At 44.2% G+C, this 25,700-nt stretch overlaps 2 protein-coding genes across 6 annotated transcripts in view; one reads left to right on the top strand and one right to left on the bottom strand.

Moving 5' to 3' along the window:
• Positions 1-25,700, bottom strand: part of RGS20 (regulator of G protein signaling 20) — an 88,661-nt gene that overhangs the window by 61,776 nt on the left and 1,185 nt on the right. For 2 of the 4 annotated variants that reach the window (XM_049103904.1, XM_025477741.3), the window contains exon 2: positions 3,114-3,419. In XM_049103904.1, the coding sequence (XP_048959861.1) occupies positions 3,114-3,419 (306 nt within the window). Of the gene's footprint in view, positions 1-1,606; positions 1,774-3,113; positions 3,429-5,218; positions 5,228-25,700 lie in introns of those variants that run through there. The other 2 variants (XM_049103905.1, XM_025477740.2) reach the window with 2 other exon arrangements.
• The window catches only part of ATP6V1H (ATPase H+ transporting V1 subunit H), a 162,906-nt gene continuing 140,413 nt past the window's right edge, over positions 3,208-25,700 (top strand). Inside the window, exons 1-2 of one of the 2 annotated variants that reach the window (XM_025477734.3) lie at positions 3,208-3,338; positions 4,200-4,259. The gene's annotated coding sequence lies outside the window, so the exon portion shown is untranslated. Of the gene's footprint in view, positions 3,339-4,199; positions 4,260-4,883; positions 4,984-25,700 lie in introns of those variants that run through there. The other variant, XM_035708351.2, reaches the window with a different exon arrangement.

Here is a 25,700-nt window from a genome sequence, read left to right as displayed (position 1 = left end):
GGCTCCCGGTGCATGGAGCCTGCTTCTCCCTCTGCTTCTCTCTCTCTCTCTATGTCTATCATAAAAAAATAAATCTTTAAAAAACATATTTAAAAAAGATGCCATTTAATGAGAAGGTAAATACGATGAGGCTCAGTAGAGGTTATGAGCAAACATCAGGTCATGAGCAAAAACAAGAATATAGAGTCATTTTATGACAAACGTCCTCGCCAAGTCTGGGGGGGGGGGGGGTAAGTCCGTTTCCTTTCCTCAGCTGGGATCCTGGTTTAGTCAATTCCATAATCTTAACTAGAAGTTAAGTGGTTAACCGTAACCACGAGAAGCAAAATGAAGCCACGCCACGCAGGGTCCTGGGCCCGGGGGAGGGGGAGCGACCCGAGGGTGACGCCTGGAGATTGGGGCGGGAAGCTCCCTGCCCCCCCCCCCCCCCCCCCCCCCGCCCCGGCGCAGACGCTAGACGGAGCCCAGCGGGCGAGGGGCCGCCTGCTTCGGCCTGGAGGGCGGGAGGCGTCCGGCCCGCGCCGCGGGCGCCCGGGGAAGTGCGGCAGCCGGGGTGCGAAGGGGCCGGGGGCCTCCGCCGGAGAAGCAGGAAAGAGCTCCCCCTCTGGCGCCCCACTGCTCCCGGATGGAGCCTGCGCTCACTTGCCCCCTCCAGCCCGCCCAGTCCGCCGCGGGCCGCGCGCTCGCCCGGATTCCCCCATACCCGCCCCCCGCCCCCCGCGCCCCGCAGCCGGCGACTCCGAGACACCCACTCCTGCCTGGGAGCGCCGCCTCCCGCGGGGCCCGTCCCCGCCCACTCGCCGCGCTCGCCCGGTGCCCGCCGGTTCCCGCCCACCCCGGCTGCGCACCCAGCCCCGCCCGCAGGCGCCCACCCGCTGCGGCGCGCAACCCCCCCGGGGCCTCGGGGCCCCTCCCCGCCCACCCCCCACGGCCGGGGACCGGGCCCCGGGCCCCGCGCGCCCACGCCCCTTCCAGGGTCCGCAGCCGCGCCGCGGGGACACGTCCCAACTTACCCGGAGACTCAGTCGCCGGGGTTTGTTCAAGAGCAGCAGCCGCGGCGCCCGCACCTCGCGCCTGGGCGCTCCCGGCGGGTTCCGGGAGCCTGAATGCGGACACCGGGTCAGACCCGCTCCCCGGCGCCACCGCCCCGGCGGCGCTTTTCTTACGGAGGCTCCGGGATCCAGGGAGTGTCTCCTCCCCCCCCGCCGGCGCTCCGGCTGCGCGGCCCGCGGAGGATGCCGACGTTCCCACCGCCCGGAGTTCCCCAAACCTACTTCGGGAGGCTTCCAGGGCTGGAGCCCAGGCCGCCGTGGTTGAGTCGTGCGGACGTCCCGGTGGACCCGGCAAAGCTGATGCCGGCGGCTGGACGCCCCCCTTGAGACCCAGGCACACTGTGAGCCCGGGCACCCCCGGGACGCGCCGACCGACCTGCGGGGCTGCAGGGGCCGTGAGGCGACCGACCCGCACCAGCTCCCGCCACCGCGGCTCCGACGACAGCTCCCGGTCCTGCCCTGCGGGCGCGCCCCGCCTGGCCGCCGCCCCCTCCCAGCCCGAGGCCTTCGAGCGAGTCCGAGCGGGGGCAGGGGGCGAGGGTCGCGGTACTCACGAATTCGCCGTCCGCTGGGCGAGCCGGAGGGGAAGCTCGGGCCAGCTCGCCTCGGTCGGCCGTGCGCATGCGTCTAGTGGGTGCCTTTTTTTTTTTTTTTTTTTTTAAATATTACAATACCACCTGGTAGCTTTACTTCGCCCGCGACTGCTCGCCTCGGTCTTTCCTCTCACCTTCTTCTCCGTCGCTCGGGCTCCCTCGGCTCTGCCTCCTCCCCCCCCGCCCCCCCCCCCCCCCCCCCCCCCGCCTCCCCGGCCGGGCAATCCCGGCCTCGCCTCCCTGCTGCCGCAGCGCGCTCCACTGCGGCGGGGGCTGGGGTCGCCCCGGGCTCCCGGAGGGCCCCAGCCGGCGGCGGGGCTGTAGCCCACTCCCCCAGCCCGCGGTTGGGCCGAGCCCGGCGTGCCGGCACTAAGCCAGGCGAGCGCGGCGAGCGCCTGCAGATCGCCTCTGCCCCCCTTGGCTTGGGCGCGCGCGGGCCGAGCGAGACTCGGTAGTGCGGGGACGCGTGCTCAGACCTGGTGAATGGAGGCGGGCGGAGGGAGGTGCGAGCGGAGGGGGTGCTCCAGCCCCGGAGAGTCACGCGGCGGACCAGCCGGCGTCTGGAGGGCAGCCCCCTACCTTCTTCCTCGCCTCGGGTGCTTCTCCGAGCTCTGCCCCCGTCCCACCCTGGTGATGCCTCTGCCTGTCCCTCACTGGCGACGAGCTCCACGCCCTCGGCCGCCGCAGCCCGAGGCCCCACCAGGTCGACGGTGGGGGTAGGGGCGAGGCGCTTGGCTAACTCCGGATTCCGGATCCCGCTGAGCCCCCTGGCAGCTGCCTGCCGTCCCCCGGTCTCCGAGCCCCAGGCGTAGGGAGAGACCTGGGGGCGGGGCGGAAAATACGCGGCAGCTCAGCTCCTGGGGCACAGAGCCCCGGGGATCCCCGTAGGCCCCTCTGTGCGCCCTCGGGAGCGAGGCGCGCACGGACCGCCGGGGCCCGAGCAGGAGGTTGGAGGGCCAAACTGAAGCTGGAAGCTGACCTGACACAGAAATAGCATCACGTCATTTCCTCCCCGGCCTCCAGAGCCTGCGGACGGCCAGAGGGCAGGGGAGTGGGCGCGAGGAGGGGCGGAGGCGCGTTGCGGGGAGGCTCGGAGCAAGGGGTTGAGCCGCACGTTAAGAAGGAGAGTTTGAGAAGCAGCCTCAGGAAGGGCGAGGACTCCCTCCCGCCTCCACTGCTTCCATTCACACTGGATGGAAAAGGTCCAGGAAAAGTAGCTACCGGGGTCCGCTGCGAAAAGGAGTGTCAGCCGAGGCGCCGGCGCCGTTTCCTTGAACGTGCTCAAGCCTCTCTTAACCTTCCCACCAAAACTCTCTGCCTCTGCCCCCACACCTCCCGCTCTGGCCCCTCGCGGCGGAGCCCCTGCTGGCCCGGCGCGGAAGGGGTCAGTCGGGGTCAGGACGGAGCTGGGGGTGCGCGTGTCCGGGTGAGGTCGGGGGTGGGGCGTGCTGGAGACCACAGTACTCACGGGCACGGGCGAGCTCTGCCCCGCGCAGGCGTCCTCTTCCCTGGGCGCGCGGCCCCCCGGGGGTCGGCTGGGCAGGGCCAGAGCTGCCCCCAGCAGGAGCGAGAGGCGGCCTGGCCGCTCCCCGTGGCCCCGCGAGAGCCTAGCCGCTGGCAGAGAGCGAACGGAAAGCAGGAGGGAGAAGTCCGGGCGCCGCTGGGGAGTCCCAGAAGGGGGTCGCCGGAGAAGGTGAGAGAAGAATCGCGCGAGGCCAGAGAGCGTGCCAGACAGGAGGCTGAGCGGCTTCGGGGCAGCGGGCGAGTCTGGGAGCTGTGCAGGGTCGGCAGCAGGCAGGGCAGGAGGTAGGGGGAGAGAAACAAAATCAACACACCGTTACTGTTGGCTCTAGCTACAGATAGAAGAAAATGTGTATTTACTATCATTTGCTACAGCATTTTGAGGCTGTATTTTGGGGGTGCAAGAGAAGGTAGGTGAGAGCAAAGGGAAAGGCCTTTGGTTAGATTCTCCTTCTCTATTCTCTCCTCCCCCCTCCCCTCCCCCCTTTCTAAACTCTGTGCTACTCAGTGTGGTTCTTAGACCAGCAGCTTCAATAACAACCAGGAGCTGGTCAGAAATACAGAATCTGGAACCCTGTCCTGAACTAGAGCATCAACATGTGAATGTTAACATTCCCAGTGGGGTTTGTATGCACCTTACATGTGAGATGCAGTGTAAAGAAGCGTCTGTATTGGTGTTTCTTGGTTCTTTAGGATTTCCTAGTGAATGAAAATTCACTTTTGCAACTCTTGCTCATCTCCCATTTTCCCTCTGACCTTTCCCACCTCCCAAAGTGCCTAGAGTTCTCCCTGCTGAGTCATAGAAGTTAGACTTGGTTACTAGGTTCCCTTGTGAGAGGTGTCTAGGGGAGAACTGATTAATGGCAGAGGACTGAGCAATCCGAGACCAAGGCTGGGTGGAACAAGGGACTGGCTGATTTGGCTTTGGCTGTACACGTTGGAGTGGGCAGGATACTAGGACTGTTTTGGGTCTCATAAGTGCACACTATGCAGGGCCCCTTTCCACACTCTCATGTGTCCATCTTATTCTCAGGAACACAGGCCTTTGCACCTTCCACTTGTTGCGTGGGATATCAAAACAGCCAGTGTGAAGGTAAAATTATTATTATTTTCTTTGAAAGTAGAGGGAGGCATTAATTTAGAAGTCAGAAACCCAAGGTTCTAGACTGAGCCTTGCAACTAAGTCCACTGCTTAACCTTGGGAAAGTCTCTTTATTCTTTGAATTTATCTGCTTCATTTATAGAGTAAAGGGATTGAACTCTGGCTTTTTAAAGTCACCTGCCTAGTCAGGTCTCATTTTTAGAGCTTCATGGTCCACTAACATTTAGAGAAGTTACAATCCAGAACCTAACTCAGCCAATACAAACAGCACCCTCAAGCAAAACAAAAAGACAATTTAATCTGTTTGTGAAAAACAAGAGTGGTGGTTGCCAAGAAATTGGAAGGTGGAGGCGGGAAGCAGCGAATAAAAGTGACAGGGTGGCGAGGCACGGGAGGGGGCTAGGCTAGCGGGGCGGGAAGCGAGTCCCCAGGGCGCGGCCGCCGCTCTCCAGGGTCCTGAAGGCGGGAGCGGCCGCGGGCGGCCTCCGTGGGCTTGGCTGCGTTCCCCCTGCTCCGCAGTTGGCAGGCCCCGCATGTTTTCTTTGGGCGGTAGAAGTCTTGTGGGAAGCAATTGTCGAGAGGGAGGGAGGAAACCTAGCAACCCATTCTCATTCATGAGGCCCTTTCTGGGAAGCCGCCGAGCGCGTTGGCCGATTTGTCTTTCGGTCGTTTGTATGCGCCCGGGGAGAGAGTGGAGCTCGGTTTGCATTTCCGAGTAAGTTCACACTGTTTCGCTTCCCCTGATTACCTTTTCCTGGAGAATGGGGTCTTTCTCCTAGAATTTTCATTCTCTCCGTTCAATTGCTTCTTTCCCCTCCCCTGCTTTCTGGCACCGTGCGTTTATTTTAGGGATTGGAGCTGAGAGCCCGGGAGGCTCCTGGAGGAGGGCCAACAGCGCACTCGAGGCGGGGGGCGGGGTGGGAGGTGGGGAGGTGGGGAAATGAGAGAATTGGAAAATACTCAGAGCGGGCCTCGGCGCCCAGCTTTGGTCTCGCGGGGGAGGAGGCAGGGACGAGTCCCTTGGTCTGGGGTTGGGGTGGGTGCTCAGGAGGCGCCAAGCGAGCTCGGACGCCGCGGGCAGCTGGACTTGGACTGATCGCAGTTCACTTCGTGCGCACCTGCCGGTGATGGTGGGCCAGTGGCCGTGGCCGCGTCCGTCTCGGGTGAGCTGCCGGACGACAGCAAAAACCTAAGCGGATGCGGGCACGGGGGCCTGAAGGACCCCATGGAGAGGAAGTCAAGAAAGAACCGGTTCAATCCGTGGTGACCCAGAGCCTGACTAAGCCCGCCAGCGACCTTTTCCGACCAGCCTTCATAGAAAGGCTTGAGCAAAGATTAAATCGCTGGAAATGAGCAACAGGTACACTTTCTAAGGGCCCAAAGGAGGCTTCACGGGACTTCTGTGGGTCCCAGAATTTGCATCTCCAGCTCATATTTTCAAATGGCTTTGTGAGAATGTGTGAACCTATAACCTGACCCTTCTCTCCTCCCAAGTCCTTCTTCCCAAGTCACTTGCACGTCCTCCCCGCCGCCCCCCCCCCCCCCCCCCCGCACGCTTCATTAGGCATTTTGCTTCGGTCTTTGCTTCAAGACAGAGACGCTTGTGAGGGAAATAGTGGAAATGTTCAGGCAGAATAAAAGTCCCAAACTCAGCCCCAGAAAACCAAAGCCCCTGCTCCGCTGCTCCTTTGGAGACAGTCAGCTTTTACCCTTCCCTAGGTTGGTCTTTTCTCTCAGGTCTGCTCTCCAATTCTGGCTTGTGTCTGGACACGCCGCAGTCAGAGCAAGTCTGGGCAGGGACGACTGGCTTCTCTAACAAGCAGGGGGATGAAGCATGATAGTGTAGGGTGCTGAAATCCTACTCCCTCTGGCTCTCCTGGCAAGTACAGAGCCCTGGAAGTGTCAGTGGAGCCACAAAATTTGATCTGATAAAATTATCTGAGGAAAGACTTCTGCTGCCTGCCGTGCTCCAGAAATCCCTGTCTTCCTTTTAGGCCAGATTCTAGATGACAGTCTGAGGGTTTCACTAACATTTTGCACAAAATGAAATCATCTTGGAATCTGTATTACTGAAAGCATCACTCCTTAGGGATCCAGAAGACTTAGGGAATACTTTATAAAGATCGAATATCCCCTTCCCTACTTAATCATATTGGCTACGAACCCTGCAGAGGAAAAAAAAAATCACCACACCCAAATCAATATACACAAAGTCTCACCCCTTTAAAAGGCAAATTGAAGTTTTGCATTCACCCCTAAATAGCATCATTTCATAAAGGAAGCATTCATGGCAGGATTAAACTACTTTTAATAAAAAATTTCTGATAGACTTTAGAATTAAAATCACAGGATGGAATTTGAAATTAGATTTAATTTTATGAGAGGACCTTTTTTTTTCTGGACTCCTTTTTTTTAACCTCTGTTTTGCTTTGATTTAGCCATATTACACATTTTTATTTTTTCATTATTTGGAGAAATAATTCCTCCACTTGGATCTAAGAATCTAATTGGCAATGATTTAAAAGTCTAATACGGCAAGTCTTTGCTTGTGCTGACTTTAAATCATGCAGATTGGAAAATGGCAAGATAGAAGATAGACAGATCATGGATAGTAGAGTCACAGGTTAATATTAATTTGAGGCCAACCAAACAATGATGTTTCTATTAGGTTCTGCTTCAAATCTTGATGTTCTTAGTGAAAGTACAACTGTTAAAAAGAATATCTCTGTAGCTCATAATTAGTTTTGACTTCATTCTTTTAATAACTTTCTAGTGGGTCTATGCCTAGGGCTTACATGGAGGTGTTACAAGTAGATGTTACATACTGGAGCATTGGTAATAAGGAGGGGGGGTGGAACTGGGAACGGAGGGGACCAGAAATGAGGGCTACTTAGGTGACAGGCATGTCTGGGGGAGGGAAACACTGCAGGCTGTCTGCTCAATTCTTTCAGAGATAACTGGGCCCTTTGCCTTCCTGCTGGTGTTCTTAACCAAGTGAGGAGCTTAATATAGGAGGTGGGTCTTTATTTGAATCTATGTACATATATTTATTTGATTATACACAAAACTGAACTCTTGGTATTCCACTCCAAACTTTCTGCTCCACCTCGGTGAATGGCCACTTGATCATTTCAGTTCAGGTCAAAACCACTGGAGTATCCCTGCTTCTTACATTCACAGTTATCACTGTGTTATAGGATGAATTGAGTCTCCCTCAAAATCGTATGTTGAAGTCCTAACTCCCTAACTCTCAGTACTTTAGAATATGGCCTTATTTAAAAATAGGATGGAGCAGATATAATTATTTAAGATGAGTCATGTTAGAATAGCATGGGCCTCTAATCCTATGTGACTGGTATCCCTATAAAAAAGGAGAAATTTGGACACAGACACACACAGAGAATGCTATGTGAAAATAAAAGCAGTGATGGAGATGACGCATCCACAAGCCAAGGAATGCCAAAGATTGCCAACTAACCATCAGAAATGAGGAAGAGGCATAGAACAGATTCTCCGTCTCAAGAAATCTGGCCACGAGACTGAAACATAGAAACCCTGCCTCAAAAAAAAAAAAAAAAAAAAAAGAAACCCTGCCTCAGTTTCCAGCCTGTTGACTTATCCTGCAGATTTTAGATCAAGACTGAAACATCAGTTCTAACCTGAATTTCCAACCTGCCAGTTTACCCTACAGATTTGAGATTTGCCAGCCAACATGATGGAATGAGTCAATTCCTTAAGATAAATCTCCCACTCCCTCACCATCCCCTTTCCTTCTATCCTCTCCCTGCTACTCTCTGTCATCATCTGTCTATCACATATATATCCTATAGGTTCTGGTTCTCTAGAAAATCTTGTCTACTACCCTTTGATATAGGTCTTATCATCATTCATCTGGACTTCTGAATTACCCTTCTAGCCGGTATTTCTACTTCCCCTTTGCCTCGTTTCTCTCATTTTGCCTCACATCCCTTTAATATTGAAGCTAGGATTTTTCTTTAAAATGTAGGTCAGGTTATGCCACTCTGCAACTCCAAACTTTCTATTGGCTTCTTATTTTGGAGTAAAATCCAAAGTCCTTACACTAGCCCTTAAGACACAACATGAATGGTCCATCCTACCGCTAAGATCTCCTCTTCCTGTAGAGCTATTCTTGCAATATTGGTTTTCTATAACACTTATTACTATTTGGCATATTATGTATTTACTTCTTTTTTTAATGATGAAGTAGTAACTTTTTTCTCTTTTGTTCATTGCTATGTCAATAATGCCTAGAACACTGTTTGACCCTTAACAAAGTGCTCAATAAGTATTTGTGAGACAAATGAATGAAAAAGCAAGCTCAAATATTAGTCATAAAAAGGAATGGAATTCTGGTGCATGCAACAACATGGATGAACTTTGAAAACATGCTAAGTGAAAGAAGCTGGACATAAAAGGACAAATATTGTATGATTCCATTTATATGAGATACCAAAACTAGGCAAATTCACACAGATAAAAATAATAGTGTTTACCAGGGGCTGGTGGGAGAGAAGAATTGAGAGTTACTACTTAATGGATGCAGAGTGTATGGGTTGATGTAAGAGTTCTGGAAATAGACAGTGGTGATGGTTCTATAACCTTGTAAATGTATTAAATATCACTGAATAATACACTTAAAATGGCTATTTTATGTTATTTTTATTTTACCACAGTTAAAAAAAAAAACATTAAAAACTCTTTGGGGCAGCCCGGTTTAGCGCCACCTTCCACCCGGGGTGTGATCCTGGAGACCCGGGATTGAGTCCCACATCAGGCTTCCTGCGTGAAGCCTGCTTCTCCCTCTGCCTGTGTCTCTGCCTCTCTCTCTCTCTCTCTCTCTCTCTCTCTGTCTATCATGAATAAATAAATAAAATCTTGAAAAAAAAAAAAAACCTCTTTAATGTGAGCTCAGAGGAGCTTGAGAATGTCTACTCAATGGGGAAAAACAACTGAGTAAATCACTCCTGATTCTGCCAGAGATTTCACCTACCTCTTGAGCTTCCCTTGCCTTGATTTTTGCTGCCACCAGCTAAAAGTTTGCAGGATAGACATTGCCAACTTTCATTTCATTCCATAGATTGTGGTATGTAGAAGTAGAAAGAGAATAGCTGAAGCAGGATCCAAGAACAGTCTTGTAGGCTCTCATTTCTTCATTCTTTCAACAAACATATCTCTTAATTATCAATGTCTAGATACTCTGGATTTGATTTGGGGCAGAAGAAAATGATCCACTCCTACAGTGTGGTGAAGGAGTGTATAGTGAGAATCTATGTAGACTGTTTAGGACAAGTAAGTCATGGCAAGGATTTTGGATTTCATTTTAAAAGCAATTGTAAGTCATTGAAAAGTTTTAAGTAAGAGAGTGACATGATCTAATTTATAATTTTAAAAGACTCCATGGTTCTTTGTATTGGAATGATTGGTGGGGTGACAGGCATGGGATTAGTGAAAGCAGGAGGCTTTACCATAGTCCAAGTGAGAGAAGATGATGACTGGGACAGAAATGGGAATAAAATATAGAGAAATAGACTAAGATATGTTTTAGAGAATTAATAGCACTTCAGTGGATTGGATGTGCAGGCTGAGAAAAGGGAATCAAAGATAATACCCAAGTTTTCTGAGATAAGCGGCTGGGTGGCTGCCTGAAATGAGGAAAAGGGTGGGGAATCAAGAATCCTGGTAAACACATTCCTAGATGCCCATGAGTCATTCAAATGGAGATGCTAAATAGGCTGTTGTAAAACAGCTTTGAGCTCAGGGTAGAAGTCTAGGTAGGAGTCTAGGAGATGTACATTAGGAGTTATTAGCATAAAATGGTATTTAAAGCCATTGGAATTGGGTAAGATTCCTAGAAAGAGATGAAAAGATAGAACAAGATTGAATTAATTTAAAGAGTCTGAACCACATCCAGATGGAAATGGGAAGCCACTGAGAAAACTTAATCAGGGAGTTAACAGAATCAGGTTTGTATTTTAGAAAGATCTCTCTGTCCTTTTGTGTTACTCAGAGGTAGGCATGACTGGAAAGAGTGACCAGGGAAGATGCTGTTGCAATAATTTTTGGGGAGATGATAGTGACTTGATCTAGGAAAGCATTAAATGGGATGGAGATAACTAAATGAAGAGATCAAGAGATACTTTTGAATAGTGTGAACAAAATGTGGGGATTGATCAGAAGTATGAAATGAGGACAAGAGCAAAGTCAAGGGTTATGCCTCCCAAATTGTAGTTCAAAACTGGATAGATGATAGTACCATTTTTACTGAGAGAACTTAGGAGAAGAAGAGTTTGGGCAAAGGTAAAGAATTTTGAAGTGTCTTTTAGATATATAAATGTAGATGGTCAGTAGATTTTTATAAATTCATGTGTGGACTGCAGCAGACAGAGCCTGAGTGGATTCATCAATCCTTAAGCTGTCTCAGAGCCTTTGACACTGCTCAGATTAGCCAGAGAATGAGTCCAGGGAGAAAAGAAAAGTCCAGTGAGAAGATGAAAACCTAGGGAACTTCTAATATTTCAGAGTCAATAAAGGGAGAGAAATTTTTAAATGAGGTGAAAGGGAGCAGCCAGAGAAGAAGGAAACAAGACAAAAGGGACATCATCTGTTATGTTCCAGACTCTGGTTAGATGTTAGGTCATTTATTTTTGTAGCCCTGCAAGCAGGTATTGACTTCCTTTCCATTTGACAGAAGACTGTTTTGAGACTCAAGTGAAATAACTTGGCCAAAGATATTTATCCAGAAAATAACAGAACAAGTTTGAAGGAATTTAACAAGCTTGGACTATCAAGTTTCTACCCTTTGTATGTTGGCAAAAGGAATGTAAGTGTGTGTGTGTGTGTGTGTGTGTGTGTGTGCCCATGTACATATATTTGTATATACATAGACTATCTGTAGGACAAAACAAAGAAGCTGATAAGACTGAAGAGTGGAAAAAAAAAAAAAAAGACTGAAGAGTGGTTGCCTTGGGGGGATTGGGGAGTGCAGGTTGGAGACTGGCCAGATAAAGACTTAGTATATTGTATGTACTTTTATGCTCTACATTATTGTAATAGAATCTATAATAAAGAGTTGGTTCCTTTATTTAATTTTTTTTTTTTTTTAATACTTGGCTGCTGAGAGCTTTCAATCCCCACTACTCTCTTTTTCCTTCTGCTCCATATCGGGCAAACTGATAGGACAACCTAGATGCTTTCTCCTTTGGCACCTGCAGGAAGTTCACGCCATGCAAGTCCTGTCTCTTGCAAAGGAATACCCTCAATTCTAGCCCACCATGAAATCCCAAGACACTCTTCTGCTCTCCCAAGCCATATTTGGACCTGTTAGCATCCTGACTTGCTCTCCTCAGAGGGCTTCATTATGTGAATAAAACACCTCTCTATGCTCTCTTGGTATTTTTGTGGCCTAATTGGCCTGGACATCTGAACCGAATTTGGGGTGTGTGTGTGAGAGGGTCGGTCCATTCTGCCTATGTAGGGATGACCACTACAATTGTATTAGGTCACAACTGTAAGCTATACTAGTCTAATTTTGAATATTAACTAGAACATTTTTAAATGGTAAGAATAAAAAAAGGTCCATGTACCAAAGCCCTAAGATTTTAAGATCCATGTCGGCCTTCTCCATCTTTCTTATCTGCTAATTCATTAAAAAGGCTGAAAAAGGGATCCCTGTGTGGCGCAGCGGTTTAGCGCCTGCCTTTGGCCCAGGGCGCGATCCTGGAGACCCAGGATCAAATCCCACGTCAGGCTCCCGGTGCATGGAGCCTGCTTCTCCCTCTGCCTGTGTCTCTGCCTCTCTCTCTCTCACTGTGTGCCTATCATAAATAAATAAAAATTAAAAAAAAAAAGGCTGAAAAAGAAAAGAAAACTAAACTAAAATGACTAAAATCTGTGCTCTTTCTTCCATATTATTCCATATTCCAGAGAGCAGGAAGGGAATTATTATTACATAAAATACAGAAAATTGAAAAGAAAAATTCAAAGTAAATTTTTGAAGCTTTGGTGATGTTTATCTGGGATCTCCAACTCTATAAAAATTAGATTTGTCCAAAACTACCATATTTAAAAAAATCATAGATGCTTACAATGAAAAAAAATAGTTATATATGCATAAAACATATATAAAATTATATATATATATAATATATATATTCAAGCAAGCTATTCCTGAGGAATAGTAATCAGTACTCTAACAGAATCCTCACTGTATTTTACATACTTATTTTATCATATTTTAGGACATATTTTACCCTGATGTGCAAGCACTTAGAAAATGTTCTCAACATGCATGCACTCATCACCCCTTTCCTTTTTTTTTTTTTTTTAAGGTTTTATTTATTTATTCATGAGAGACACAGAGAATGAGGCTGAGACACAGGCAGAGGGAGAAGCAGGCTCCTTGCAGGGAACCTAATTCAGAACTCGATCCCAGGACCCTGGGATCATGCTCTAAGCCAAAGTCAGACACTAAACCACTGAGCCACCCAGGTGTCCCTCACCACTCCTTCCTTAAAGCTATTTGGTGAGGAGGCTACAGACCAGTGAGCTCCAATGATTTCTGTTAGGGCTGGCAAGGAACAGAACTGGGCCACTGATCAGTGCTTCCTGCCATAGTGCTTCTTGACCTACATCCAGGAGATGTGCTCATTATTTACTGATGTTAGTAACTAGGATTAACAGTAACAGTAATCAAGGACAGTGATATTGTTGATGCATATCTCTGAATGCCTCGATGGTTGCTAATTGTTCTTAAGTGCCTTTGACATTATTTCTCTCAGACCAAAATTCCAATTTCCCCTCCTTCTCATATCCAGCAAGCAATGAAAATTCCATGACTAGCTTGCTTCCAAACTGCCATTGGAGATTGAATTACTGACTTCAACTCTATAGGTGCTGGGTCAGTTTATCACATGGCTGCTAATTCTCTACTTTCCTCAACAATACAGTTACTTCTTTGAGGTCCTAAAAGGACAATAACCTTTTTAATAATCTGATTTACTTAAAACTAGAGAACAGTATTTTAAGCCCTAACAGAGAGGCCCCTAACATTTTAGATAGTAAAGAAAATACACCAAAGTGAAGGCTGTAGCAGAATCTGCCTCACATGATGTCAGACACCTTTGGTTAAGTTAAATCCACAGAGTGCAGAATATTGTTACTCTGAAATGAATACAGTCAAATAGTCAAAACTCTGTATAATTTATAAAGTTCCTATTTAATTATTTATTTATTTTCAAGAAAGCTGCTAATCTTAGTGCAGCCAAGCTTTGCACAATGATTGGCAGAGTCTAATATAATTGTAAATCATACATTTATTTTTCAGTTCTTATTCAGTTTCTCTTAAGAAGATATAGAACAGGTCAACAAGAGTTCATATTGTGATATTTCATCCTAAGGCTTTTCAAGGATTAATGTCAGTAACTACGAGAAATGAAAAACTGTGTCATCAAAATCCTAAGAGCTGGTGGGAGCAAACAGAAGCTTGAAAAGTGCAAATGTGAGAAATGCAGGGGATGGGGCTGCTCACATAATCAAAAGTCTTCTTTTTCTTAGGTTATCTGTATATAAAAGTTTCCAGCACTGCTGCCATTTGAATCTTAACATTTTCCCTGGGCTCTGTTGGTCCCCTGGGGTGCCTAGTGGGGAAGAGGGAAGAAGGTTGGCAAGAGAACAGAGCAGGGGAAAAGCTGTAGATGGGGGAAGGGCAGAGTCAGGAGATGGAGGCCCTACCAGCTGTGTCCCCTGTGACTTTGGATAAGTGCTCACCTGGGCTGCAGTTTCTTTCCTGCAGAGGGATTTAGTGAAGACAGCCTCAGGACTTCTAAAGGAGCTGATTTCTGGGTTCAGTGTGGGGCCCATTCTCTGACACATAATCCCTTTCCATTGTCCTTTCCTGGGGCTCCCTCCCCAACACATGCGAATGTGCGCACACATGCACACACTTACACGCACACACACACATGCACACACACACGAACCCTGTACCTTAGAGCAGAGAAGCAGAGCAGAACCCAGAGGGAGCTCTGGAGCCAGGGTGACTCCCAAGCAAGCACTTAACATCCCCACTGCGACTTCTCCAGCTTCCTTAATTAAATTACAGCATTCCTCCTAAACAGCTTCCACATTGGAGCCTGCACAGTGCCTCAGTCCATTCTACCCTGTTCTCTACCCAGCTGAAGGAGTAATCTTTCTAAAAGGCAAATGTGATCATGTTGCTCCCCTCCCTCTAGCCATTCACTGGCTCCTCATTTCTTTATGGGCCCTAATACAGCATATAGACCTTCTGTGATTTGATCTCTACTTTTACTCACTTTTCTTTCTCCCTATTACCTTGTATTCCAAGCTCCAATTATATTGTTTTCTCAGTTCCTAAAATTCCCTTGTATATGTTCATTCTTGGTTCTTTGTATAAATTTCCCTCCTGCTGAATCATTACCCATTCCTAATCTGCTCTTCCTTTCTCACCCGGGGAGTCTCTTATTAACCTTCAAGTCTCAGTTTAGGTGCTGGTTCCTCCAGGAAGCTCTCTCAGGTTGGGTTAGCTGCTCGCATATTTTCTCTTGTCACAACATTTCCTGCTCTGAATTGTGATAGTTTGTGAGAGTCAGGACTTTGCCCTTATATGAGACCTGTGTCTCAAAAAACCAAAAGCAGTACTGAGACATAATTCGTGTTCAATCAATATTTGTTAAATGAACGAACTTAGATATGACATGATCTGGAGTTGATAATTGTTGAAGCTGGGTAATATGTACATAGGGTTCTATTATGCTATTATTTACTATGCTATTTTTCTGCTTTTAAGTATATTTTGACATTTGTTGTAATAAAATAATTTTTAAAAAAGATTTTATTTATCTATTTGAGAGAGAGCACATGAACGGGGTAGGGAGGAGGCATAGAGGGAGAAGCAGCTCCTTGCTGAGCAGGGAGCCCAACTCAGGGCTCTATCCCAGGACCTCGGATCATGACCTGAGCTGAAGGCAGACACTTAACCAACTGAGCCACCCAGGTGCCCCTTAATAAAAAGATTTTTTATAAGATATGATTTTTAACTTCTTTTTTTTTTATTTTTAACTTCTAAACAACATATCTCAATTCTTCTTAAATTGCAATCAATAGACCAGAGACAGCAGAGTAGAAGCTGCCACAATTCCATGTGCAAGCCTTCAGGGCATGAGGTTTATTAAAATGGCTGTTCGGAGAAGGTATGATGCAAAGGGGGACACAGACAGGTCTCACTCGAGGAGCCTGCCCTCCATTTGTCCCCATGGTCCCACGCCGGATCCACCAATTTCACACTGGTGGAGTACAAAAATCAATAAGCAAGATGGCAAGAACAAGGGAAGACATTGTTCCGTCCAAAGTGGAAATTTGTGAGAGGGCTCAGGAAGGCTGCATGGGCTTTGTAGCTTTTCCAGTGGTTTCTAATAAACCAGGCTTTGTGTGAGCCTCACTCAGGCTGCACAGGGCCCTGTCCTAAGGCTTTGTCTCTCCTCTGGCCTGGCTGCCCGGAGAACTTGTTAGCTCTCACTCATTTCTTTGGAGTTGGACTCCACTCAATTGGATTGCTTTGCTTTGCATTTTAAAAGAGGTATTTTTCTTGAGGAAGCTGGAAGCTGGCACTGACCTGAAATTACATATTTTGAGACCAGTCAGGATCCATAACTATCATTAATTTCCTTCATGGCACTTAAGACCTTTGGCTGAAAAAAGATTCTAACAATGCCCTTGGCTTAAAGAGGTAGAGAAAACTCAGTATTTCACCCCTATGGTGGGAACAATGTCGGATAATAATACATACTAATCAATTGGCAAATCAGTATTGATTGGGTTCTTAGCAGGTGCCCAGTATGTGAGAGGCTTCCACATAGAAGGGAATAATTCCCACAGATGGGAATAATTAGATGAACTGTTGTGGGGGAAGCATGGGTTCCCCAGGAGAGCAGTGTAGGACCAATAGGAAGCCTGGACCCGTGGGTGCAGACTCTTTTTTAAAAGTCAAAGCATCTGATTAAAAAAATAGAATTATTCACGAGAGGTATTATTGTCTTGATTTTATAAATGATAAAACCAGACAAAGAATTAAACCCTACTTGGACCTGAATTAAAAAATCAGTTCTTGCCAGTACAAAGACATTGATTTCATGTCATCACACTGCCTGGTTTGTACCTGCGTACACCATAAAAATGCACATGACTGAACTTCTTCAGCTAGGATAAAGGATGTCTTTAAGTAAGTAGTCAGACTTATTAGTTAAAACTGAACCTCATTTTACTAGTTTGAGATCCTGCAATGCTGTCATGTCCACCAGATGTCAGTGTATGCTGTTCTTTCACTCCCTTGGGTCTTGCTTTTAGGAAATATTAAGACCCAAGAGCCCACCTTGCTCTTGGGCTCCTCAAAATGGTTTTTGCACCTGGGCATGTGGTGAAGGGCTTTGTGCTAAGAGGGTACAGCTGAGTGCTGAGTCTTGACTCAGAAGGAATTTGGAAATCTCATGAGCTCTCTGTTGCCCCGATTTTCTAAAATCCAAAAGAATTCATTTCTTCTCCCCTCTTTTGTGATTTCGTGTATCTAAAAACCAGCTCATTTCTGATGGATGAGCCAAGCAGAGTTATAACCTGGTCTGTGGCTAAAACTGCACAGAAAAAAAGGAGGTTTTGAAAGTGCAGGGAGGATGCCAGGAATGTCTCAGCTTCTCTGTAATCAGCCGCAGAAGCCAGTGCCAGATAGGGCTGGGATTTGGACCAGGCTGGAGCGTGGCTTCTGAGGAGGGGCCAGAAATAGCCTCAAAGGGGGTTTCTCTTCTGCTCAGCTTCTTTATGCCTCAAATTACACTATTGCAAGTTCATCCTTGCAGATCTAATATTACCATTCCGCGTAGATTTCGTGAGTAGGAACAGTCTATTAATTCATTTACATCTAAGTGCAAATGAATTTGAATTTTATGTTTTTTCTAATGGGAGAAACCAGGCAAGAATGAGACACTGAGGTGCCTCGGGGATGCCTGGGGAAAGAGGCTAAGGTGAGGGGTAGGGGAAAGAGCGAGGGTGACAAACTTCTCTGATCTCCCAGGCTGGCTCAGGCTAATGGACGTGGTGCCTGGGAGACCTTCTGTGCTCTGTCTCTCATATCCTTACTGACCTTAATGACACCAGCAAGTTGTTAAAAATAGTCAGTTTGACGGTATTTTTAAAGAGAAGAAAAAAGGAAGCAATAGTAGTGGGATTTTATTTGCTAATCATATGCTTATTTTTCAAACCAGCAGGATTTTTTCTGTAACAAAAGTGTCTATATAAGTAAGTGACTGTTCTCCTTGGATGATGTTGATGGTAGTAGTAAAGCTCTCTCCTCAAATGAAAACTTCAAAAAATATGCCCTTCAGAACATTCTGAACTGGTCACAGATGAAAGTCTTAAATAAATGGAGTTCAGTCTAACCTGTAGAAGCAGAGAGAGCAGATTTATTACAGAATGGAGAAATGTGGTGTGAAATTGGTAATATCAAATGCTTTGATCATTTCTTCCTAGTAATGTTTTATTCATTCCATTTGGTCATTTCTGCTCAACTTTCTTACACAACCTTGAAGAACCTTTAATGATAGCTTATATGTAAAAATATTTATGTAACAGTGTGTCTGGGTTACTAGATGACCCACACTGATTTGAGGGAGCACAGAGGGTCACACAAAAAGCTCACAGTCTACCGTGTCTGGTGGAGGCAGGGGTTTGTCTGGTGACTAGATTTCAGTTGCTGTGGGGCCCACCCACAGATCTTTGCTAAATAGGGGATAAATGGGGGAGATGTGTGGATTTATCTCTGAAATATGACTATAAGGCTTGTGAGTGATAGATACAAAAATGCCAGACCTAAAACATCTAAATTAGCACTATCTCTTTCCAGTGTCATGGTTACTTTGGGAGGCCATATACTGGTTCAAAGTTGTAGTCACTCCAAACCGTGCTGGTGAGCTCCTCTAGGATTGTCTCTTAACTTACAGAAGGGCCAGGACTGATTGATTGATCCAGGGGTAGATAACAGACCCATACTGGGCCAGATTCTCTCTCCTGGGAATTGGAAATGAGACCATGGAGATGCAATGATGGGAGTCTGCTTTTTGGTGCTGAGCTGTCTGTCTTTCTAGCACCTTCCACAGACTTCCAGGCTCAGGTTCCTGAGCTGCCAGGCTCCCGGCTTCCTGCTTTTCCTTTTATCTTCTGGTTGGTCATACATAGTTTGAAAAGGCAGTTACCCAGATGTGTTGAGACTATGCTTATGATATTTTAATCTTACTTCAAATAAAAGTCCTTGGAATGCTCTATCACTTGAAAATGAATACTTACAGTTTTTAGTGCTGAGAATTCAAAGTTTTGTAAGTACAATATTTTCTTAGGGAAAAACATACTTGGTTACATCATTGATATCAAATTAAATCATAGTCTGCAATTTGGACTTCATTCTTGAATATTTGAAATATATTCCAATAGTTACTGCAGGGTTTAAATATTATTATCTGTCAGCATATGTGCTTCATTTTAAAATTTCTTTTTTCAGTCATTTTAAATGCAGTAACTATGAAACCATTCTATGGAAGTTTCTAAAATAAATTCCCACCCCACATAACACAAGTCTAATCTGAATTGCTTTTACCTAAGGAATGGAAATACATGGTTCATACAGAAGCCGTAGCAACAAGTTTACTACCAAAGGTTCCCAGTAAAGTTCATCTACAGCTTTACCTTGCAACAAGGCAAAACTTTAATGTAAATTTCCTAAGGTATTTGCAGTGGTTTTATTGTTTTGTGAAGGCTGGCTTGATTCTTTTTTTTTTTTTAATTTTATTTATTTATTTATATTGTAGTAATCTCTACACCCAATGTGGGGCTTGAACCCACAACCCTGAGAGATCAAGAGTCACATGCTCTTTTGACTGAGCCAGCCAGGCGCCCCAAGGCTGGCTTGATTTTGACAGGAAAGCCAACATGATTTTATGAGATCTTTTGAATAGAGGAAATGAGACAAGGTATATTTTTTCCTAAATATTAATTTAAAATCTGAGCCTTCGGGATGTCTGGGTGGCTCAGCAGTTGAATGTCTGCCTTTGGCTCAGGTCCTGATCCCGGGGTTCTGGGATGGAGTCCCACATTGGGCTCCACAGGGAGCCTTCTTCTCCCTCTGCCTGTGTCTCTGCCTCTCTGTGTGTCTCTCAGGAATAAATAAAATCTTGAAAAAAAATAAAATAAATAAAATAAAATCTGAGCATTCTAAGATTTGTGGAAAAAAAGCCCAAGCTATATAATGAGGCCAACTCGGACTTTAACAATATGTTTTTAATTCTTCCAGACAAGATCTTTTGCCATTTTTATTTATTTCTCATTTTTACTTGTTTATTATTATTAGTTTTAAGGATCTTTTGCCATTTTTAAAGATTATTCTGAAAGTTCAAGATGAGTTGTGCTATCCAGTGAATGTCTGAATGTCTGAAGTATGTGCTAATAACTCCCATTGTGATATAAATAGGTATATGGAAAATTGTATTTATGTGTCTATTTGCTGTTTAATTTCAAAGGGTAAAATTGAATCCCCAGTCTTTGAGATTGAAAAAAAAATTTATTACGTTAACTTTCAAATAAAAAAAATACCCAGGGCAAATATACTCATGGATTTTCATATCCATCACTCAGTATCAACATATTGCCAATTCTGCTTCATTTCACACCACCCCCCCTTTCTCTCCACTTCTCCTGTTATTTTAAAGGAAGTCAGAGGTCATATGTCATTTCTTCTGAAGACATTCCTGTTTGCCTCTTTGGGACTTAAAGAAAAAAAACAAAAAAGGAAAGCATAAAAACCACAGTCTCTTCTGACTTCCTTTTACCAGACATGAGGGGTAGAACCCATTGTTTCTCCTCTTCTCCCTTCCTTTCTTTGTGTCTGTGAATTTAATCTGGAGCTGTAAGTCTCTCCCCTCATTCATTTCTCCTTTCTTTTTGTAATATAATCAAACTTTTAAAGAATAATCACATTTTGCAGTCACTTTTTTACATCTAATATCTCCATCCAAGCAACTCTTTCAATAATTACCATCGATCCTTCCTAACTGTGACTTCCACATTTTTCATTGCTTTGAAACATATTTTCATGTGACTTATACAGGAAGTGTGGCTGTGTCATAATCTGTATACTTGAATATCTTAAAATGTCTTTCTCTTGAGTTAGGGCATGAGTGACACTTGCTTATGAATAATTCTTGGGACATAAAGTTATTTTCTTCAAAGCTCTTGCTATATATCAATTGTTTTCAGTTATTTAGTGCTTCAGAGAATTATAAGGTGAAGGACCTTCTTGTTTCCTAATATGTAATCTTATTTTTTCTGGGTATTTACTGAAATGTCTTAATTTTTGAAGTTTGAACATTCTATGAGGATATTTCTAGGCTTAGTTCTATTTTCATTAAGTTTGCTTGTAATAGATTATGTCTTCTTAGATTATTGTTTGAAATCTTTATTACATCAGGAATATAAAATTATATTTAAAGAAAACTTGAAAAAAAATAAAGAAAACTTGATTATTGCTGAGTAATGTACTCAGATCCCACTTTTTATCTATTTCCTTTATCTGTCCCTAAAGTGAATTTTTCAAGATATGACCTCCTTATACTATGCCTTCATAATTTTAATTTCTTTATCTTTCTCCCCTGTGTTGTGACTGACTTTCTCAAATATATTATTCTATTTTGATATTTCTTATTTCGATTATTTTAATTTTTGTGGCATCTGGTCGGCTGTTAAAGTCTTCCTCCCTCCCTCCCCTTTTATTTATTTATTTATTTATTTATTTATTTATTTATTATTTTGTTTTATTTTTTATTGGTATTCAATTTACCAACATACAGAATAACTCCCAGTGCCCGTCACCCATTCACTCCCACCCCCCGCCCTCCTCCCCTTCTACCACCCCTAGTTCGTTTCCCAGAGTTAGCAGTCTTTACGTTCTGTCTCCCTTTCTGATATTTCCCACACATTTTTTCTCCCTTCCCTTATATTCCCTTTCACTATTATTTATATTCCCCACATGAATGAGAACATATAATGTTTGTCCTTCTCCGACTGACTTACTTCACTCAGCTCCCTCCCCTTTTAAATCAATGACTGAATGTCTTAACTCCATTAACTTTTCTTTTTTATGGTAACATTTCACTAATTTCCAAAATGCAACACCTGCTTGAATATTACAATGAATATAACACAGATATATATTATTAAAATACTTCTGTTTTCTACAGGAATATGCCATGGTAGCATAGTCAACACCAACCTACAGCCAAAGCCATCAGTAGTGGCAGAAAGCACGCTGGCTAGGTAGGCAGGCTCTCCCGGCAGTGATGTAGACATGGGGCTGCAGTGACACTTGGTATAAATAATTCTTGGGACATAGAGTTTTTTCTTCATAGCTCTCTTGTCATAAATCAATTGTCTTCAGTTATTTAGTGCTTCAGAGAATTATAAGGTGAGAAGAGAAGCACTATGTGGGTTTTACACTGAAGTGGTAATGTACCACCCTTGTAGGATTCCATGGCCATCCCACAGTATCCTGAAAGTTAAGAAGTATTATGCTAAGTGCAATAAGTCAGTCAGAGAAAGACAGCTGCCATATGATTTCACTCATATGTGAAACTTAAGAAACAAAAGAAATGAACAACAACAACAATAATAATAAAGATAGCTATACTCCTTTGCCTCATCTAGAACATCCTACGGGAGTTACTGGAGGATTGCCAATTAACATTTGCATGCTAACTATGGAAGATATAATCACAGCAGGCTTCCAAATGAAACTTTTTCTGAAAAGGTTTATGTGAACATCTCAAATGTTAAACTAATTACTACCGAATTCTTTTCAGAGGGCCTTCGGAAAAAAAAAAAAAAAAGAACCAATTTTATCCTTCTTCTGGACTTACTCTTTCACAAATGGAGGCAGGACAAACTGATTTTGTCTTCTGAATACATTAATGTTAAAGTATTGGATATCAGAAGCATAATTCCTTTTTACGAAGACTTTTTTTCTTCTTTTCTGTATCTTTTTCATCACACAAAGCTCCATTGTCTTTGTAGCTACCTTTTGGGGCCCTGACATTTGTTTTTCTCCTTTTAGTGTATAACGTCTCAAAACAAGTGCTTTGATCAGCTGCTCAAGGGATTACACGTCTGGAACAGGAGGGCACTTAGAAGCCTGTGTTCTTAGAGATGCATTGATGTTGGAATGGTATGAAAAATAATTTTGTGGAGGGGTCTGGCTGGCTCAGTCCGTAGAGAATGTGACTCTTGATCTCTGGGTTAAAAAAAATGATTTTATGGAAACAACTTTCTTGTCTAAGCTCTGACCATGTTTATTACTGAAGAAGAATGCATTGACACATATACATATAAATCTATGTCAATAGATGGATTTGACTTCTTGCCACTGTGGCTTTAATGCTTTCTCTCTTTCTCATGTCTATCACTTAGGAAGAATGGTTGGCCTAGAGGGTCCCCTGCCCCCTACCTGCATTCCATGCCCTGAATTAAAGGAAGCAAAAATCCTGATGCAGAAAAAAAATTCTGCTGTGTGATTATGTGGATGGGGGTATTAATTTATTTTGTAGTAAATTAGTGGTCCATGTTGGTGTACTTTGGGCTGAATGCACAAAACACTATTAACACTTAAGCTACAAAACACTATTAAGAAGTCTGGCATCAAGCCTATGAAATTATAGCCTACTTTCTAAATCGCTATCAGAAGCTATTGAATTAGTAATAAAATCAGTGCCCCAAAAATCTCTAGGTTCAAATCACCACTCAGATGACTTCGCACACATAACCAACAGTATTTCAAAACTTGTTTTCCCATCTCTAAAACGGGTCTAATGACACTAGTGCTACTGACCCAATCAAAGTGGTTAAGGATCCAAATGAAAAGAACTGGAAGAACCACAGCAATAAATGTAGGCAACACTGTGTTGGTACATCAGTGTAACTGTCTTTGTTTTCTTTTAATTTTTATTTTGAAGTAATTATAGATTCATAGTAAGTTCCAAGAGAGAATGGGCAGAGTGGTTCCAGGCACCTTTTGCTCAGTTTCCCTCATGGAAACTGCATGACTATTATCCATTATCAAAACCAGGAAACTGACATTGGTACAATCCATAGCATTTATTTCAATTTCACAAGTTTACTCATTGCCAGCACTAGGTTTTGTCACTTTATTATTATTTTTTTTTAGTAGACTCGACGCTGGGCTCAACTCACAACCCTGAGATAAAGCAAGACCTGAGCTGAGATCAAGAGCCAGATGCTTAACCAACTGAGCCACCCAGGCACCCCTCATTACTTTTCATTTTAGCCATTCTGATAGGTGTGTAGTGATATTTTATTGTGTTTTTAGTTTGTGTTTTCCTAATGGCTATGATGTTGACTATCTTTTCATGTGTTTGTTTGCCATTTGTATATGCTCTTTGATGGAATGCCTGTTCAATTTCTTTGCCCATATTCTAGTTGGATTGTTTGCTATTTTATTTTTGAGCTTTGTGAATTCTTTATATATTCTAAATGTGAGGGCTTTGTCAGTTATGGGGTTTGAAAATATTCTCTCAAAGTCTGTAGTTTGTCTTTTTATCCTCTTAACAGTTTTTGGCAGAGCAAATGTTTCTTTTTTATATTCTGAGATTCAACTTTTTAATTTTTCCTTTATGGACTATACTTTTGATGCCCAAGAACTCTGATTAGCCTTAATCACAATGATTAACAAATTTTCCCCCTAAAAGTTTTATAGTTTTACTTACAGTTGTACATTTTATAAGTCCATGATGCATTTTTAATTAATTTCTGTATAATGTATGAGGCTTAGGTTGCAGATTTTTGAAGGTTTTATCACTGGCCTCTAGACATCTAAACACATTCCATCCCATGCTCTCCCTGTCTACTTTTCCATATTTCTTTTTTTTAAAGATTTTATTTATTTATTCATGAGAGACACACAGAGAGAGAGAGAGGCAGAGACACAGGCAGAGGGAGAAGCAGGCTCCATGCAGGGAGCCTGACGTGGGACTCAATCCTGGGTCTCCAGGATCATGCCCTGGGCTGAAGGCAGCCCTAAATCACTGAGCCACCGGGCTGCCCACTTTTCCATATTTCTAAGACATTATTTCATGTCTACTTTAAATTTCATCTCTTTAACTCTTTCATTAGGCAATTTTCAGTTGTTTTACTCTATATTGGTCATATGCCATCCCTAACATTTTACTGCCTTACTGATCAAAAGAATGTAGTTACATAGATATCCTCTACTGTTGACATGAGTCATGGTGATAATACGATAACTTAATAAATGTTGATATGTTTGTCTGTTTTCCAATGTATTGTAAGTCTGCCAAGGAGAAGGAGCATATCTTTTTCTTTCTCAAAACCTAACCCAGGTTTTACACATAGTAAGGATGCAATGCTGTTTGTAGAATTAAAATGGATTGAGTTCTATCATCCTCATATATGCTAGAAGAGGGACATGTTCACCTATATGTGTATCTATGTTCAGATGCAACATAAGATTTTTTGAGGAGGCAAAACTGAGTGGGAAGGCCAGTAGCATTTCAACTGGATCACTCCTGACTACTCATACCTGCTGCTGTACTGGCTGGAACCCGTTTATCTGGGTGAATGAGGTCAGTATCACAGGTAGGATTGTCCAGTACTGGAAGTGTATTTGATTCCAGGATGCTGTGGGAAGATGTACTGCTGATTCATAAATACTTTTCCAATTTATCTGCCTATGATTCTTTTTTTTTTTTTAATTTTTATTTATTTATGATAGTCACAGAGAGAGAGAGAGAGAGGCAGAGACACAGGCAGAGGGAGAAGCAGGCTCCATGCACCGGGAGCCCGACGTGGGATTCGATCCCGGGTCTCCAGGATCGCGCCCTGGGCCAAAGGCAGGCGCTAAACCACTGCGCCACCCAGGGATCCCTCTGCCTATGATTCTGTTTAAAGAGTACCCCTCAATACAGTTAGAACTTTGAAATTATATGTGTGCACACACATAAAATATACCCAAGTTGTTGTTGCTGTTTCCGCAGAGTAACCTCCAAATTCTACCTTTCAGAAATCTCTTTTGCATAGGTTCCCTACATTTAGGTTTAGATGCCCATTAATTAAGGACTTCCAGCCAGTATATCTATTTCATTTTAGCTTCCTAAAGACCTAGTGCTCAGGTGATGATAGGAGCTGTGAATATCACATATTATTTGTTCACATATGTCTGAAAGGTCAAAAGTGAAGGTCAGTACATTTCTACATTTTTCTTCTTCCTGTGCCAATTGGTTAAAATAAGATATCCAATAATAAATCATGTTTATTGTCAGGATATGAGCCATGGCA

The sequence above is a fragment of the Canis lupus genome, chromosome 29 (genome assembly GCF_003254725.2).
Source record: "Canis lupus dingo isolate Sandy chromosome 29, ASM325472v2, whole genome shotgun sequence".
NCBI lineage: Eukaryota > Metazoa > Chordata > Mammalia > Carnivora > Canidae > Canis > Canis lupus.
This window is presented reverse-complemented; position numbering and strand designations above follow the sequence as displayed.